At 38.3% G+C, this 17,041-nt stretch overlaps 1 protein-coding gene across 8 annotated transcripts in view; it reads left to right on the top strand.

The window, feature by feature from the left end:
- ARHGEF11 (Rho guanine nucleotide exchange factor 11) overlaps positions 1-17,041 on the top strand; it is a 107,542-nt gene that overhangs the window by 63,927 nt on the left and 26,574 nt on the right. For 5 of the 8 annotated variants that reach the window (XM_033923603.1, XM_033923610.1, XM_033923609.1 and 2 more), the window contains 5 exons: positions 1,912-2,017; positions 3,947-3,976; positions 4,361-4,487; positions 14,890-15,069; positions 15,648-15,695. In XM_033923603.1, the coding sequence (XP_033779494.1) occupies positions 1,912-2,017; positions 3,947-3,976; positions 4,361-4,487; positions 14,890-15,069; positions 15,648-15,695 (491 nt within the window). The remainder of the gene's footprint in view (positions 1-1,911; positions 2,018-3,946; positions 3,977-4,360; positions 4,488-14,889; positions 15,070-15,647; positions 15,696-17,041) is intronic. The other 3 variants (XM_033923604.1, XM_033923606.1, XM_033923607.1) reach the window with 3 other exon arrangements.

The raw sequence follows: 17,041 nt of genomic DNA, 5'->3' as shown, positions 1-17,041 counted from the left end.
TCAAGTTTATTTATATTTTGATATACTGCCTATTAAACAATCTAGATAAGTAAAAGCAGAAACTTAGTTGTTTAAGGGCCTCATACATACAAATGTTGGACAAGAAGTAGGGAGTAGTTGCCTGATAAAACAAACAAAAAAAGGAACAACGCGATAGGAAAAAGAGGAGAGATGAAAAATGGGAAAAGAGGAGTTAAGTAGTGAAAGCATCTTTAAATAGAAAAGCCTTAAGGCTAGATTTAAAGTTACTCACGTTATCTTCTTTCCTAAGGTAATTGGGAAGGACGTTCCATTAGTTGGGGGCTGTAACAGAGAAGATTCACTGCTTAATTCCTGCGATAAGCACCATGAAATATGTTTTACTACTTGGGACTTGAGTTGGCCACTGTTGGAAACAGAATACTGGGCTTGATGAACCCTCAGTTTGTCCCAGTGGGCAATATGTTCTTATGTGAGCCAAGTCTAGGACAATCGAGCCATTGTGACATCACTGATGAGGTTGGCTCTTAGGCATTATGACATCACAAGCTCAGCTCTGGAATGTTGCTACTCTTTGGGTTTCTGCCATTGTGACATCACTGATGAGGTTGGCTCTTAGGCATTGGTGGAATGAGGCATTATGACGTCACAATCTCAGCTCTGGAATGTTGCTACTCTTTGGGTTTCTGCCAGGTACAGTTCTCCCTCCGTATTCGTAGTGATTGGGGATGAACTGACCTGCGAATACAGAAAAAATGCAAATAACCTTCTCATGTTATTCGTGATTTTCTGTTAAAACCCCTTGAGAAAATGATAAGACCGCGAATAACATATGAGAAAGTTATTCGCATCCTCCCCCCGCCTGCCCGGGTCTCTCCTTAACCCTGGCCCCTTCTACAGAGCAGGGGAGAAAGAGAAGCCCACCACCAACTCCCGTCGCATCGCTCCAACCCCTCCCACCCCACCAAGCCGCCGTTCTTACCTCCGTGTCCCCCTTGCGCCTGGCCCATCTCCTCTCCTCAGAGCTGCGGACCCAAATTCCAGCGGCACTCACATGACAGTCCGCCCAGTGGCTGGGCGGCACTCCAGTCTGGGCCATGGCAACAGGAGCCTCGAGGGGGGCAGCAGCCGCCTAGTATGTGCAAGGGTCCAAGCGGAGATGAGCCGTGGTTTCACTTGGCCAGGTGGAAATGAGGCTTTAGCCCACCCCTTTGCAATGGCAGGTATGCAAGGTCATTCCCTGCCCTCTTTGCACCCCTTTAATTGATTTGGGAGTCGTAAGCCTCTGGAACCCATGCAACAGTGTCCGAGTTTGCACTTATACGCACAGGAAAAAAAAAAAAAAGGGTGTTGGTGGCAGTTGTATAAATTGGCCATGGATGATGTAATTTTGGGGGAGGAGCCAGCATGCTAAAAATCGCAAATAATCAAAGTTGCGCGTGCTGAAACCGCGAATACGGAGGGAGAAGTGTATTTGGGACCTGAGTGGGCCACTGTTGGAAACAGGATACTGAGCTTGATGGATCTTCAGTCTGTCCCAGTAGGGCAGTTTTCACCTCTGACCCAGTGTCCGAGCAGCGCATCCCACTGAACCAGTACTAGCATGATGGTAGAGGGCACCGGGTGTGTTTTTCGGTAGGTTAACCCTGGTGTTTGAGTCGGGTTCTACAGTCTGGTGCACCTTATAATTTCTCCATCCAAAAGAACTAATTGTTATATTTTGAGAGGATCTGTCCCCCTCCTATTATGCATCACCTATCAAATTAATTGCATGTCTTTGGAGCAGAGCAGAGCACCGTACAAAAAGAAACCATTAAATTATTAGCATTGTCCCAACACCGTATAATCTTCAGTGGGGTGGCCCTTTTGATGATATCCATCTTCACTGTCTACTGAATGTGTCTGTATACAGTATATGTTTCTATATGTCAGCAGAGCAGCAACACCAAGAAGGACAAAGATCGAGAATCAGCAGAAGATAAGAAGCGAAACCCCATTCTGAAATACATTGGGAAGCCCAAGAGCTCTTCTCAAAGCAGTGAGTTTTGTTGGGTGGGCATGCATTCCTTAGCATAAGAGAAATGGATTGTTCTGGCTGGGGGAGAGGCACTAAAGTCAGCGATTATCACTAAACCTCTTTTCACAGCTTTAGTGACGATCGCTGTTACCGACCCGATGCACAAAATGGCCCACCGCGTGTTTTTCCCCTTGATCGCCCATTTTCCAATCCGGCCATGCAAATGAGCTAAAACCCTATGGCTATTCCAAACTAAAAAGAGGGTTTTAGCGATCGTAAAAACCAACTTGTCTACTAGACCTGTCGGCAACTGTGTTACCAATGAGTCTACTTGGTTTTTTCCATTTCTTTTCAATGGCACACGCAAAATATCTGTTCCAATAAATAAATAAATGAAAACAAATCCCCCCACCATTGATGACAGCCATCTCCAATGACCCCTGACAAACACTCTCCCCAAGCCACTGTCCCACCCCCCTTCCCAAACCCAAAACAAATGGCAGGAGGAGGATACTGAGGATATTGAGGGAAGAGCCTAAGACCCTTATTGGTTTGACCAATTGGCTTGACCAATCAGGGCCTTAGGCTCCTCCCTCAGTATCCTGGATACAGAGGGAGGTGCCTAAGGCCTGATTGACTTAGACACCCAACCCCACCACTTGGGAGGGCCCTTAGGTATCTGAATCAATGTTTTAAAAAGGTACGGAGGAGTTTTGGGGGTGGTGGGTATCCCCAATGCCATTTTTTTGGGTTCAGGGGTGGGGGGCCGTCCAGTGGGCATCCCTCCTGCTGTTTCTTTGGGTTTGGGAGGGCAGTGGATCTGGGGTGCCGGGGGCGGTATGTGTGGGAGTTTTCTGCTGTAAGTCACCTTGAGCCTTTGTAGGTATAGCGCGACTCATAAATCCAAGATTAGATCAGATTGTACTTAAGTGGTGTTGGATTTCCATTTTAATCCTCCCAGTACTTTTTTTTCCCCCAAACTGCTTTCTCGTCCTGAAGAGAAATCTTTATATTCACTAGACTCTAAATGTGCTTTAATATACAATCTCAGATCACGTAAAGCTGCCCCCGCTCATACCTTTTCTTAGATATGACGTGGGCTCTTTGTCTTGCATAAACTCTCCACTTAATAATAATAATTATTTAATTTTTATATACCGCCTGACCAGCAGTTCATATCGCTTTACACGATAGGTACTCAGCATAACATCATACATAATAAAATTCTTAATTCTTCTTGCCTCCACCCATATTTAAACCTGTTTCCAGTTTGCTTATTTATCTACCAAATTATTAGCTGCACAATCTGAAAGTACTTGGCAGAGTACAAGCAGCATATATAAAATGAAAATATAGACATTATAGATATCATGGTAAAATTAAACAATGTCCATAAATTATATCTTGAAACTGCTCTGTTTACGAGTGCACTGCTTTTGTTATAACATCCCTTCGAGGCTTAAGAAATGTTAGTGGTCCTGATGAAATAAAAACATTTTTAAGGCTTTCTTGAATTCAGCAGTTTTCAAGTCCATTCCACAGCTACAGACCTGCAAATTTTAAAACTGAACAACAATATACAAGTCTTGGCCCAGTCATATGGGATATCTCTCTCTTGCTTGTCCATGGAGAAAGTGGTATTGCTTACTTGTAATGAGGGTTCTCCATGGACCGCTTCCACCTACCATCTCCACTTATATAATATAAAGTGGTGAAGCTCGGCAGAGGATGGATACGTGGGATGCTTCTATCCAATTTGGGAGCCATTGGATTTTGTCCCTTAGTCATGATAGATTTTTCTGTTTTCCACTGTGAACCTTCATTACAGGTAAACAATAGCACTTTTTTTGTACACAGCCATGCTCTATAAAATTACCATCTAAATGTACACTTTTTCTTTTGAATCATTTCATAGACATCTGAAATTTCATCTTTTTTTTTCCCTTTCAGCATTTCATGTTCCTTTGTCCCCTGGTGAAGGTAAAAGGCATATCTATTTATCTATTTGGTTTGTTTGCTTTCTTTAAGTTTTGTCATATCTTTTATTTGAACTTCCTGCCCCATCATGACATCAGGAGACAAAATTAATACACCCTGGCCAGTTGTACACATTCATCAAGATGGATCAAAATACCCTGAAATCCGTTTGATGTGAACCGAACTTGCTTATCCCGCTGTAAGGTTAGGTACCGTCAGAGAGAACACCCTAAGAGAGTTGATACTGTTGATTGTATAAAGGAAGAGTATCTGCATTTTGCTTAGTGTAAGTGGTAGTCGGAGCAAGGGTTAGTTAAAGTGCAAACTGAGGATCTCCCCCCATCTCTTTGTCCTTGACGTGGTTGATCTTTTCTTTGATCCTGCCAGTTAAACCTGGGAATGTGAGAAACATCATCCAGCATTTTGAGAACAATCAGCACTATGACCCCCAGGATTTGGCAATGCAGCGTCTGTCCACAGGCAGCTTCCCTGAAGACCTGCTGGATTCTGAGAGGTAAGGGGTGGGAGCCATCTTTGGAGCACGAGGACTGTGAATGCTGTCTTCTGTTTACTGCTCAGAGAAGAGTGCCTTAAAATTTAGGGAAAGGGAATGGGGATTTGTGGCTTTGGCATTTCAGAGCTTACATTCAAAGCGGAGGATTTAAGTGACTTGATCTCACAACCTCTGAGCCGCACCTTCAGTCTGTCCCAAGTATAGAAACTTACAATCCACAAAGAGTCCAACTCCCCTCCCCCCAGGAGTCGCCATTCCCAACAAGGGTAACAATGATAACAGACTGGAAAATGAAAAACACAAAGGCCGAAAGATCGATGCAAAGAAACCACAGGTAACAATTCAAGAGGCGACTGTGTGGCGATGGAGTCTTGTATTCCATAAAGGCTCCCAAGCCGCTTCTTCCAAGGGTTTAAATGCCACTAAAGCAGAGCCTATGATGAAGAAGCTATGTAGTCCTAGCATTCCAGCACCTCGGGTAGGGAGCTGCTTTCCAGACTGGTTTCCACAAATGCGACCAGGCTCATAAAACACTTGACACTATGGAGTACAACAATTACACTTTCCTGTACTATGATATCCAACTATTTAATTCAAATTCACAGGCTTTATAGTTCTAGTATGTTGCTTAAAATCAATTCATATTTGAACTACTCGTGCTGCTATAAATCTGTGGTGGTAAACACATGAGTGGTTCAGATATGAATTGATTTTAAGCAACATACTAGAAATATAAAGCCTTATATTATCCTTACTATAATTTTAGACATCATATAAAATTTAATGATTTTATCAACTATTATTCAATTATGAATCCCTTTCCCTCCCCTTATTTTGTTAGTTGCACATAATATAACAACTATTATGATAATTTATTTATATTTTGTGATAAAGAGAATAAACCTATCCCCCCCCTCCTTTATCAAGTATCTTATTATGGGAAAAATTATATCAATCATTACAAAAATCTGTTAATGGTCCCCAAATCTTCTTAAACTTATGTTGTAGGTAAAGTATGTTATGGAGATATCAAGTGTATATTTAAGGTAATTGTATGAATCTTTATGACACACTTGTTGTTATATGAAAAAATCAATAGGGGGGCGTGGCTTGGACGCGAACGATGACGGTTGGATGAAGAAAGAGCTCCTGTATAAACAAGCTTAAATTTCAGAAAAACTACAAAAAAAACGTTATTAATGGTATAATATATTGGAGTTTGCCTCTTTGATTAGATGAGAGAGACAATTGAAGGGGAAAATCGGGAGAAAGAGGTGCCGTTTTCATTTGTTATCTGAGAAACGAGGTGTGGAGGGCTGAATCCGTCTCAACGGCAAAAACAGCAAAATCGGGTCCCCCAGGCAAAGCCGGCAAGATCGGATCCCTGCTGACAGAGCCGGTAAAATCAGGTCTCCGCTAGCAAAAAACAGCAAGATCGGGTCCCTGCTGACAAAGGCGGCAAGATCAGATCCCTGCTGACAGAGCCGGTAAGATCGGGTCTCCGCTGGAAAAAAACACCAAGATCGGGTCCGCTGACAAAGGCGGCAAGATTGGGTCCCCCAGGCAGAGGCAACAAGATTTACTTTTAAACGTTGCCAGTGTGGGCTGGTCTGGGACGCCGTGAGTCCAGGGAGGCTTTCCTTCCCCTCCTCTTTATCACGATCTCTGGCAGAGAGCAAGAGGAAAGATTTCCCGAAGGTGGGGGTTAGCAGGCAGTTGCTCGGTGCACCACGACCGCGGCCATCTTGGATCGGAAAAAAAAATAAATAAATTTTTACAAAGTCTGGGTCTGCCGGTGAGATGCCTAATGACAAGGATTAGTTTTTTTTTGAAATGCCTGATGACTGTTTAAATCAGGGAATGGGCTTTGAAATAGCTGTCCTCTGCTGGAAATGAGGAGAGATCTGCAGTAAAAGCTACTTGGCAACGGTTTTTTTTTAACTATTTCCTTGCTGCTAACTTCAAAAATAAACTGTGAAGGATCAGTATAAATGTTAATCTCTTCTGCTATAATTCAAGAGATTCAGATATAAGAGACTATAGGTTTTTGGGCTCTGAGGAAGGTCAAATAAAAGGATTGGTAATTTCTTTGACCTGAAGAAAAGTGACATTGAGACAGTTGAGAGACACTGAAATACATATACATGCACATTGAAAGATTAAAGTAAATATATTGGATGGAATATTGCTCTCCTCGGTAAAAGCTGCGATTGGGCTTGTAAGAGGAGAGCTAGAACAAGAAGGCTGCAAATTTTTTTCTCTTTAGGCTAGTTGCCAACAAGAGTCTGCAATAGAGCCTAAGACAAATAACTTACAGTTGCTTTAAGAATACTGAAAAAAAGGGGGCGTGGCTTGGTCGAATAGTTGGTTAAACGAATAGCTCCTTATAAGCAAATATATTAAAAATATATTAAAAAGAATTACTACCAAATATTTTAAAGAAACTAAAATATATATTGAAATATGACTTCAACTAAACAAAATAAAGCTGACTTAGGAGCTGGAACATCAGGAAGCAATAAGAGGTCGAAACCTGAGCCAGGTACACCCTCTAAAATCCCATTACCAACAGAAAAAAATCTGGATGTTATGGAAGAACTAAGACAAATAAAAGAAATTGTCTTAGATAGTAACAAAAAACTACAAAAAGCAATGGAAGATGCTGCAATCCTAACTAAAAGAGTGGACATTACAGAGAATAGAATTTCAACATTAGAAGATATTACAGAACAATTAAATACTGACATGAATCACAGCAAAATCATATGGAAAGAAATAACAGAGATAAAAAAAAATCTTGAAGACAGCCGGAATCGTGAAAGACGGAATAATTTAAGAATAATCGGATTACCTGAAGGAGTAGAAAAGAACGATCCGATTGCATTTCTTGAAAAATTTCTACCTAAAATACTACCATTGAAATTTAAAACGGAACTGGAAATTGAAAGAGCCCATAGGATTCCAACACAAAGAAATAACACTCAAACAGGTCCAAGAACTTTAATTTTCAAACTTTTAAGACACCAACAAGCAATTGAAATATGCCAATTAGCCAAGGAAATCAAAAATCTTAAATGCCAAGATTCAAAAATATACATTGTCCCGGACTTTGCAAAAGAAACAGCAACAAGAAGAAAACAATTCTTAGACATGAGACCACAACTAAGATCTCTAGGAGCTAGATTTGGGCTCCTGTACCCGGCAATTATGAAGGTTACCGTTGCTAACAAAACGCAAAACTTTACAGATCCAGGAAAACTACAGGAATTTATAAATCAACTGGAGCAACCTATGACAATCTAAAGAACAATTAATGGGTTCATACTAAAGTTTATTGACGGCTAAAGATAGATTAAAACGGAAAGCAATGGAAAAAGAACACACAAGGATCAAATTAAAGACTTAAACAACTTGCAACATTCTCCATAGAAAACAAGAAAACTGAAAAATATAAAAATTCTATTCAGAATAAATAGAATAAACTGAATGGCAGGAACGTAAATGATTTGAAACACATCTCCGAACTCAAATGATGACGAAGAAAGTTTCTTCAACAAACTTAAAAATGTACTGATTGAATCCGAAATTTTGAAAGCGGAGTAATAGTGAGAAAGAAAATCATCCTTCAATCACAAAGAATATTATAAAAAAAAAAAAAAAAAAAAAGATGAAGTGATTGGTTTGTTGTATTTCCGGTTGAAGGTGGTACTTCAGGTTTAATTTTGCGTTTCAGATACATTAAAATGCATTTCAAATACGAAATATATGAAAAGAATAAATCTGAAACGCAAATTTTATGTTCTTTCATTTATTAAGTTTAATTTAGTATCCACAATAGTTCAACCTGGGAATCCTCTATGGGAGATAAAAGGAGAGTTTTTGGCACAGGACTTCACTCTTGTCTGCACAGGCCTCAGATACTTTAAAATCATAGATATCTAGAGAGTATGCTATTGAGACAGAACTTACAAGAACACTGATGGGAATGTTGGCTCCTCTTAATTGACAACTCTCTCGTGAATCATAAGAAAATAATGAATATAAGAGATGAGTGGATCCCTGTGCTGTAGACTCTTGTTACAGCTCTGAGGAAAGAGGCTAAATTGGAAAGCTTTTTAAAGTAAAAATAATATACCACCTGAAAAGAAATGAATAGTAATTGAAATGTTATTAGATATAATTGATTTAATATAATCATTCTTATGGATTTAAAGATATACAAATACAGAAAATAATCTTTCAATACATAAGAATGAAAAACTTTTTACTTATTCTTATAATTAATAATAAAAGAAAAGAAAATATACAAAAATAGAGAAAAAATGGTAGTACTTTAGATAATTATTATTAGCTTGTGGGAGTTATCTAAATCTAACCTCAACCTGCGTATCCAAGTTTTCGTAATTAATAAGGGGGGGAAGGGAGGGATAAGAGGGATGGGAGGGAATAAAAGGGAAATATATAAGGAAATCATGGGAATAAAGGAAAAAAGAGAAATGAAATACTTAAAACACTGGGAAAATATACATAATTTAATATCTGAAAATTTAAAAATAAATGGATATTAAAATTATGTCTTTAAATGTTAACGGTCTAAATCATATGATAAAAAGGAAAAAAGCACTATCATTTTTAAAAAGGCAAGATGCTGATATATGCCTCATACAAGAGACCCACCTCTCACATATAGAATCTAAAAAGCTAGAAGGAGGCTGGGTCAAACAGTGTTTTTTTTCACCAGCTATAGGGAAAAAGGCAGGTGTTGCTATTTTAATTAACAAAAAATGCTCTGCTTCATTTAAACTAAAAGCTTCAGATATTCATGGAAGATGGATAATGGTGGAAATGAATATGGGAAATACTACCATGACGTTAATCAATATATACGCCCCTAATTCGAACCAAAATGAATTCTTTAAAACTCTTCAACAACTGATCATACCACTGGCTACTTCAAATCTTATAGTAGCAGGGGACTTCAATGCTGTAATGGATCCTTTATTAGATAAAAACCCAGGTAGAGTTATGAAATCTATGGGACTAGATAATTTGATTCAATCTTGTGATTTAATAGATATATGGAGAATACTTCATTTTGATGGTCGGGAATTTTCTTTCTGTTCTCATGTTCATAATTCTTTTTCAAGAATAGATTATATCTTTACTTCAAAACATCTTGTACATCAAGTGACACAAGCAGCCATTGATCCAATTATTCTATCTGACCATGGTGGAGTCTGGATCAAAATTAAAACTACAGATCAAAATAATAACAGACCAATTTGGAAAATGGATAGTACATTGTTGGTTGACAAAAATTTTTGTGAAAATCTTCTAACAAAAATGAAAGAATTTTTTCAAATAAATGATAATGATGATATTAACAGAGAAACTTTATGGGATGCCTTTAAGGCAACCATTAGAGGACAAATAATTTCTTATTCGGCTTTTCTAAAAAAACAAATTAAAAAACAATTTTTAATCTTAGAAAAAGAGATTAAAAATTTAGAATCAAAACTTATAGAAAAATGGGAATATACTATTCAACAAGAATTATTAAAATTAAAAGGTAAATATAATGAAATCTCATCTAAGATGATTAGGAAAGATTTATTTTCTCAACAAACATTGTACTATGGTAATTCAAACAAATCAGGAAGAATATTGGCAAACTATCTTAAAGCGAAAAAAAGAAAAACAAAATTAATAGCAATAAAAGATGAAAATGGAAATACATATACACAAATTGAACCTATTTTAAAACAATTCTTAAAATTCTATAAATCTCTTTATTCATCCGAAAATTATCTAAATAAAGAAAAAGATGGTTTTGAATTTTTAAAAATGTTAGAGGGTCCAAAAATTCCTGAACATATAAAACGAAGTTTGGAAGAACCAATATCACTAAAAGAATTAGGAACAGCTTTGAAGTCTCTTAGAGTTGGATCCGCTCCAGGTGGTGATGGATATACAGTGGAATTTTATAAAACATTTCAAAACTTTTTATTACCCTATTTATTAAATCTTTATCAATATCAACTTAATAAAGGTTGTATTAAAGGCACTATAGCAGAATCTTTGACTATTGTTTTGCCAAAGTCCAATAAAGATCCCACTTTGGTATCAAACTATAGACCAATATCTTTAATAAATGTAGATGGAAAATTATTAGCAAAAATACTTGCGCTAAGATTAGCTAAAGCTCTCCCCCATATAATAGGTATGCATCAAACAGGATTCGTTGCTCAAAGACATTCATCTCACAATACCAGATTAACATTCCATATGTTATATTTAACAAAGAAAATGAACGAACCTACTTTTGCAATTTCATTAGATGCAGAAAAGGCCTTTGATAGAGTAGAATGGCCTTTTATGTATCAAGCAATGGAATGGTTTGGTATAGGTCCTGGATTTATACAAATGATACAAACAATGTATAGCTCCCCTTCTGCTAGACTATATATTAATAATACGTTTTCAGAAAAATTTAATCTACAGAGAGGAGTTAGACAAGGATGTCCCTTGTCCCCTTTGCTGTTTGATATTGTTTTAGAACCCTTAATATTAGCTATCCAACAAGCTAAGGAGATACAGGGTATACCTCATTCAGATAAAGAATATAAGATATCTGCTTATGCAGATGATTTATTACTATATCTGAAGAATCCAGAATCCACCATTCCACATCTACTTGAATTGATTGAGAAATTTGGAAATTTTTCAGGATATAAAATTAATTGGAATAAATCAGAAATTCTTCCACTAAATATACATTGTACAAAAGGTTTATTTGATACATTCCCTTTTGTTTGGAAGGAAGAATATATTAAATATCTTGGAATTTTGATAACAAAAACAGTAGATGAAACAATGAAAATTAATGAAAAATGCTTATTACAAAAAGTAATAGAAATGTGTGAGCAATGGAATCCTTTGCACTTATCTTGGTGGGGAAGAGTACAAACTGTAAAAATGATGATTTTACCGGTAGTATGTTATCAAATGGGGATGATACCAGTTTTCTTTCAAGATTCGTTTTATACAAAAATAAATAGGACTTTGACAAAATTTATATGGCTTAATAAAAAACCAAGAATTGCTCTAGCGTCATTACAAAAACCAATTAAGGAGGGAGGGGTAAATTTTCCCAATTTTTATAGGTATCATCAAGCCTATATCTTACGTCATGGTATGTATTGGATCCTCCCAGAACCCACAGATAATATTCCAGACTGGTTTTGGCTAGAATGGAGGCTTATGTTTCCATTACGTCTTAATCATGTAATTAGTATCAAAATGCCAAGGTTATACAAAGATCATAAAATTTTTATGGATACCTGGAAAACTCTAAAATACATAAGTAATCTTACTCAAATTCCAATTAGTAAATCAACCAACCAAACTATATGGCTAAACCCCAAGATCAAAGTTGGCGGTTTTAAAGTCATCTGGAAACATTGGATGACAGCAGGCATTCGCACTTTGGATGATGTAATTAAAAATGATAAATTGCTGGAGTTTTTCACAATTGCAACAAAAATTTGGTCTCAATAAAACACAATATTTTAAATGGTTGCAATTGAAGCAATCTATTCAGAAAGGGTTCCCTGAATGGAAAGATCTCGCTAAATATCACAGTTTGGAATTCTTATGTTTCCAGATGGACTCAATAGGTCACAAAGCCGCACAGTGGTATAAATTATTATCCGGATATATAAATAAAAAACCAAAAAATGGTCTTAGAGACATTTGGAGCATTGAGATAAAACACCAAATTAGTGCATCTCAATGGCCACGACTTTGGTCTTGGAGGCTAAAATGTACGGTGTCAGCATCTATGAGACAAACTTGGTTTTTTCTTCTTCATAGAGCTTTTTGGACCCCTACTCGTTTACAAAAAATAGATAGTTCAAGATCTAATAGATGCTGGCACTGTCACATTGAAATTGGGACATTAGATCATCTTTTATTCTTTTGTCCATTTATCCTATCATTCTGGAAATCAATTTGGCCCCAAATTAACAGAATGTTAGAAAATCCAGTAGCCTTGACATATGATACTATATTATTTGGAACAACTATGAGAGCAAAAAGCCAAATTTCATCCAGTAATAACAAACTCTTATTTATTTTAACTGGAATTGCAATACAACAAATTACATTCAATTGGAAACAACATGATAGATTGAACTATATGTTCTGGTGGAATTCGGTATGCCACATATATAAAATGGAACTTGCTATTGCAACACACAAAGGATACATGAATAAATTTAAAAAAATATGGGGACCATTAACCGATTTTTGTAATGAAGGATAATTTTTCCCATAAATAACACTGGAAACATCTAAAGACCGTTAACATGATTTCTCTAATGAACTTTTCCCATGATAAGATAATTGTAAAGAGGGAAATGGGGTGGGTTTTTCAATTTTGATTATTATATACTAAATTAATATTTAAAGAATATACAATAAAATTGATTTATGTATTATTGGTTGGGAAGGAGGGTGGGACAGGGGATTATTATATTAATGTTAAACTTGATATTAATATATGAGTTAGTCAAGTGTGTATTTAAGTTCCTATTGAGTTTATTTGTAACACTTGTTGTAACACAAAAAAATGAATAAAGAATTTAAAAACAAAAAAACAAAAAAAATCAATAAAAAATATTAAATCCTAGAAATATAAAGCCTGTGAATTTGAATTAAATAGTCTTGGAATAAAGGCAAGATGATGTCATTTTTAGACTTAAAGGCTTTTAGGTTAGCTGCCCCTAACCTGAGGTTTCTACCTCTATACAAGAAGTCTAGTAGCATCTTTTCTGTTTTCTTGTATTCTCATTGGAGGCATGCTTAAAACGTAGTTTATTTCAGGAATAATCTGTTTTTTCCCCCCAGAACATCAGCACCTAGTATAGGAAAGCCTAGTGAAGCTCACACAGGTCTTTTAAATAGCCTGAGCCTGGGAGGGTGGACTAGTGAACCATAGCAAGGAGGACCCACCAAAAGCCACTCTAAGCACTACATTCATGGTGGAAAATGTGAGCCCACCAACACCCCCCAAAACCCTACTGTAGTGGGTTTTGGGGGGAGGGGCTCACCAGATCTTATAAGGGAGTTCTGGTGAGATGTTTATGTGGCACCCTTTTTGTGAAGTTCACAGCAGTGCCCTGTAAGGAGCCCCATGGAATTCATCGTACCAGATCCTCAGAGCACATTTTTGAGCACCCTGGTGATTTGCATGCCTTTAGTTTCCTGCACTGAGGAGTGTTCAGCTTGCATTAGAGGCCATGTGCTAAGCTCTAACGGAAGCTTTTTGCACCAATCCCAGAAGAGTAGAACTGCAGCTGTAATGCCGGGAGTTTGCTAGATGGACATTTTGCCTCTGGGGCCCTGTATAGAATGAAGGTTATCAGCCAATCAAAATTTAATTGGTTTATATTCAGACATTACGGTATTGGGAGTTTGGTTGAATTTTTCCTTGGACATCTGAAGCCGATAAATCTCCAAAATGCAACCAAAAGTCCAACAGGACAAAAACTCACAGGTGCCAAGTAGCAAAGAAGACAGTAGGAACGGACCATGAACACTCCACAAGAGTCAGCAATGGGAAGAAATGTCTTATTTATTTCAGTCATGGACTCGAGATAAGGCATTTCTTCCTACGGTTGGCTCTTGTGGAGTGCTCATTGGCCGTTCCCACTGTCTTCTCTGCTCCTGAAAGCTCGATCCCAACATCTTTCAGATCCTCCCATTATTGGGCCCTGTAGTTAGTGACAGTAGCAAAATGCACTTTGTGCTAATGTGATCTGAGTCAACTCAGCTGCAGCGGTTTCAGCAAATACAAAATAGAGGATGGTGTCTACTGACAAACCAGTAAATTCCATGATTATATTTGGGCTCCCTTGGCTCCCTGTCCAGCAAGAGTATTGAATCTAAAATGTTGACTTGGATTTATGTCATTATATGACTCTTAAGTGCCCCTGAATCAGAATGTCCCTAGCACATATCGACTTATTACTTGCTGATCCTTATCTTGTATTGAACTTGCCGGTTGAAATAAGCTGTCACTCGATGCTTCCCTCCTGCAAGCTTTGTAGGACCTGGTTGTTTGAAATGGCTTATAATTAAGTCATTGTTTTAACATCTTTATTATTTGATTGATTCTGTTTATTTTGTTATGCTGCAGCCTTTTTAGGATTGACCACATAGATCCCTGTATTTCTGTCTGAGTTCACTGGTTTCTCTTGCGAGGTTACATATTGCAATGTTTTATCCTTGTTCTTGGTTCTGCCCTCTCCAGGTGGAATGTGTGGACCAATTCCCTGGATTCTGGGAAAGCAAAAGAGGCAAAATGTCTTTACCCTCCATCGTTCTTTATTCTGCCCTATAGCTCCAGGTTTGAGGTGAAGCTGGGTCGCTCTGAGAGCCTGAAGGGACGGGAGGAGATGAAAAGAGCACGCAGATCTGACAATGTGCCCCGCTCCAGAAGCGACGTAGACATGGATGCAGCTGCAGAGGCCACAAGGCTCCACCAGTCTGCATCCTCGTCGACCTCCAGCCTATCTGCCAGGTAAAGACTGGCGAGAGATTCTATTCCTCTCCTTCACCTGAAGACATTTCACTAGCATGAGATCTCTTTGGTCTAGTAAGGGGGTGTCCTATTTTACTGCATCTAAAGAGGGGTGGTTTCTGGGTTGGTGTGATGAGGGAGTAGTCAGTCTTGGATTTTGTGTGTACAGGCAGTCCCCGGGCTAAGAACGAGATACGTTTTTAAAGCTGCTGTTCAGTCGTATTTGGATGTAACTCAGAACTTGTAGATTCTAAGATTCTGCTCCCAGCTGACAAAAGAGCCAACTGTCCCTCTAAGGTACAGCATGTTCTTAATGTGGCCCTGCATCATTCCTGAATCTGCTACAGGGGACGTGTAGGAGTCTAGGCCACTGGAAATACTGCTCAGTGAACTCAAATGAAGCTGTGACCGTGTTCTTAAGTACGAGTCGTGTCTGACCATATTGTAGTGCTGAGTTCATGATTTTTCAGATTGAGATTTTTCATCAGTCTGGTAGACTGAACATTTTCTCCCAGAATGAAGAGATACAGCACTAAAGCAAGGTCCTGAACTGATTTCTCTTCTGTTTTATTCTGCAGGTCCCTGGAGAATCCCACGCCACCATTTACTCCTAAGATGGGTCGCAGGTAAGGCAGGCAACAAGAATCCATGCAGGCGGGAAGGCAGAATTCTCTGGGTTCTTAGTGGGAAAGCAGCAAGCCCCATTAGATAAAAGCCAGATACTCTTTCCTTTCCTATAAGATGCTGAGGCACAGCATCTAGAAATACTCCTGGACCTCCTTTTATCATAAACTATAAGCTATTTTGCTTTTAAATAAGGTACATTGACTGTAAACATAAAATAGACAGATATAGTCTCCAAAGGCAGCAAGGATGCATGACATCTTCGAGATGGAGCTTCCCCAACTAGCAAGATCAAGAAAAACGAATCCTTTCACTACTACCTCTGCTCTTTAGTCACTCCAGAGAGAAAGAGTTAAAAACCAAACCAAATCCTCTTTTGATAATCAGATGATTGCTCCACTCGTCGAAGTTGGCATGCATATAATGGAAGTGTCAGGCATGCAAATCTGCTTCATGCATATTCATTAGGGCTATCCCGAAAACCCGACTGGGCATTTTTGTATGCTTTCACCAGGCAAATGGTCTTCTTTGAACAGTGAATTTTGACCATTCCCTTTGTCTGATTTAAGGCTTCAGTGAGCTGCATCTTCCATTCTAGCTTGGTTTGCAAAAGGTCTATCTCTCGCACCATCCTGGCAGTTCTAGTAGCTAGCATGTTCAAAGATGCTTTACCAGAGTTTTCTCATGATCTCTATTCCAGCGATGTGTGACCTTTCACCTGTTTTAATGCATGCAACTTCATTTAGTTCACTCTGGGAGTGGCACTGTCATGAAATTCTGTCATAGATCACATTAAATGTTTGTCAAATTCACATTTAAGATCATGCGAAACATTTTTCAATTTCATACCTATAGTGAAATGTTTTGAATTTTGTTTTCATTTATAAGAGATACACAACTTTGATTACGTTTTTTAAGGAAATGAAAATCTGCAAATTTAACCTTGTTCATAAATTGTTGGCAAATTTATCTCATGAATATTCCATGTGAATGACCTAGAAACCAAACCTATCGGAAGGTCCCTTGGTATCAGAGCTGTGGGGGATTAAAATGGGATTCAATATTGTTTTGTTAGACCAGTCCAGACTGACAGGTTACACCACCCTGCCAGTAGATGGAGGCAGAGACCTGAGCTACCCAGTGATATCACTAGCATAAGGAATGGTACAGCCTGGAATGTGCCAGTATTTCTCTGCTTCAGCAGGTGGATGGGTGGTCTGCAGCATTCACTTTTCTTTTCTGGTCCTGACACCTTGGGCTAAAGCCTGTAACCCCTTGACTGAGTCCTTGGCTCCCCTGTGAGATTTTAGGTGAGGTGGAATGGCTCCACCTGTAACAGGCCCATATT

Source organism: Geotrypetes seraphini, chromosome 16 (assembly GCF_902459505.1).
Source record: "Geotrypetes seraphini chromosome 16, aGeoSer1.1, whole genome shotgun sequence".
NCBI classification, from domain to species: domain Eukaryota; kingdom Metazoa; phylum Chordata; class Amphibia; order Gymnophiona; family Dermophiidae; genus Geotrypetes; species Geotrypetes seraphini.
The sequence above is the reverse complement of the archived record's forward strand: the minus strand, read 5'-3'. Positions and strand labels throughout refer to the sequence as shown.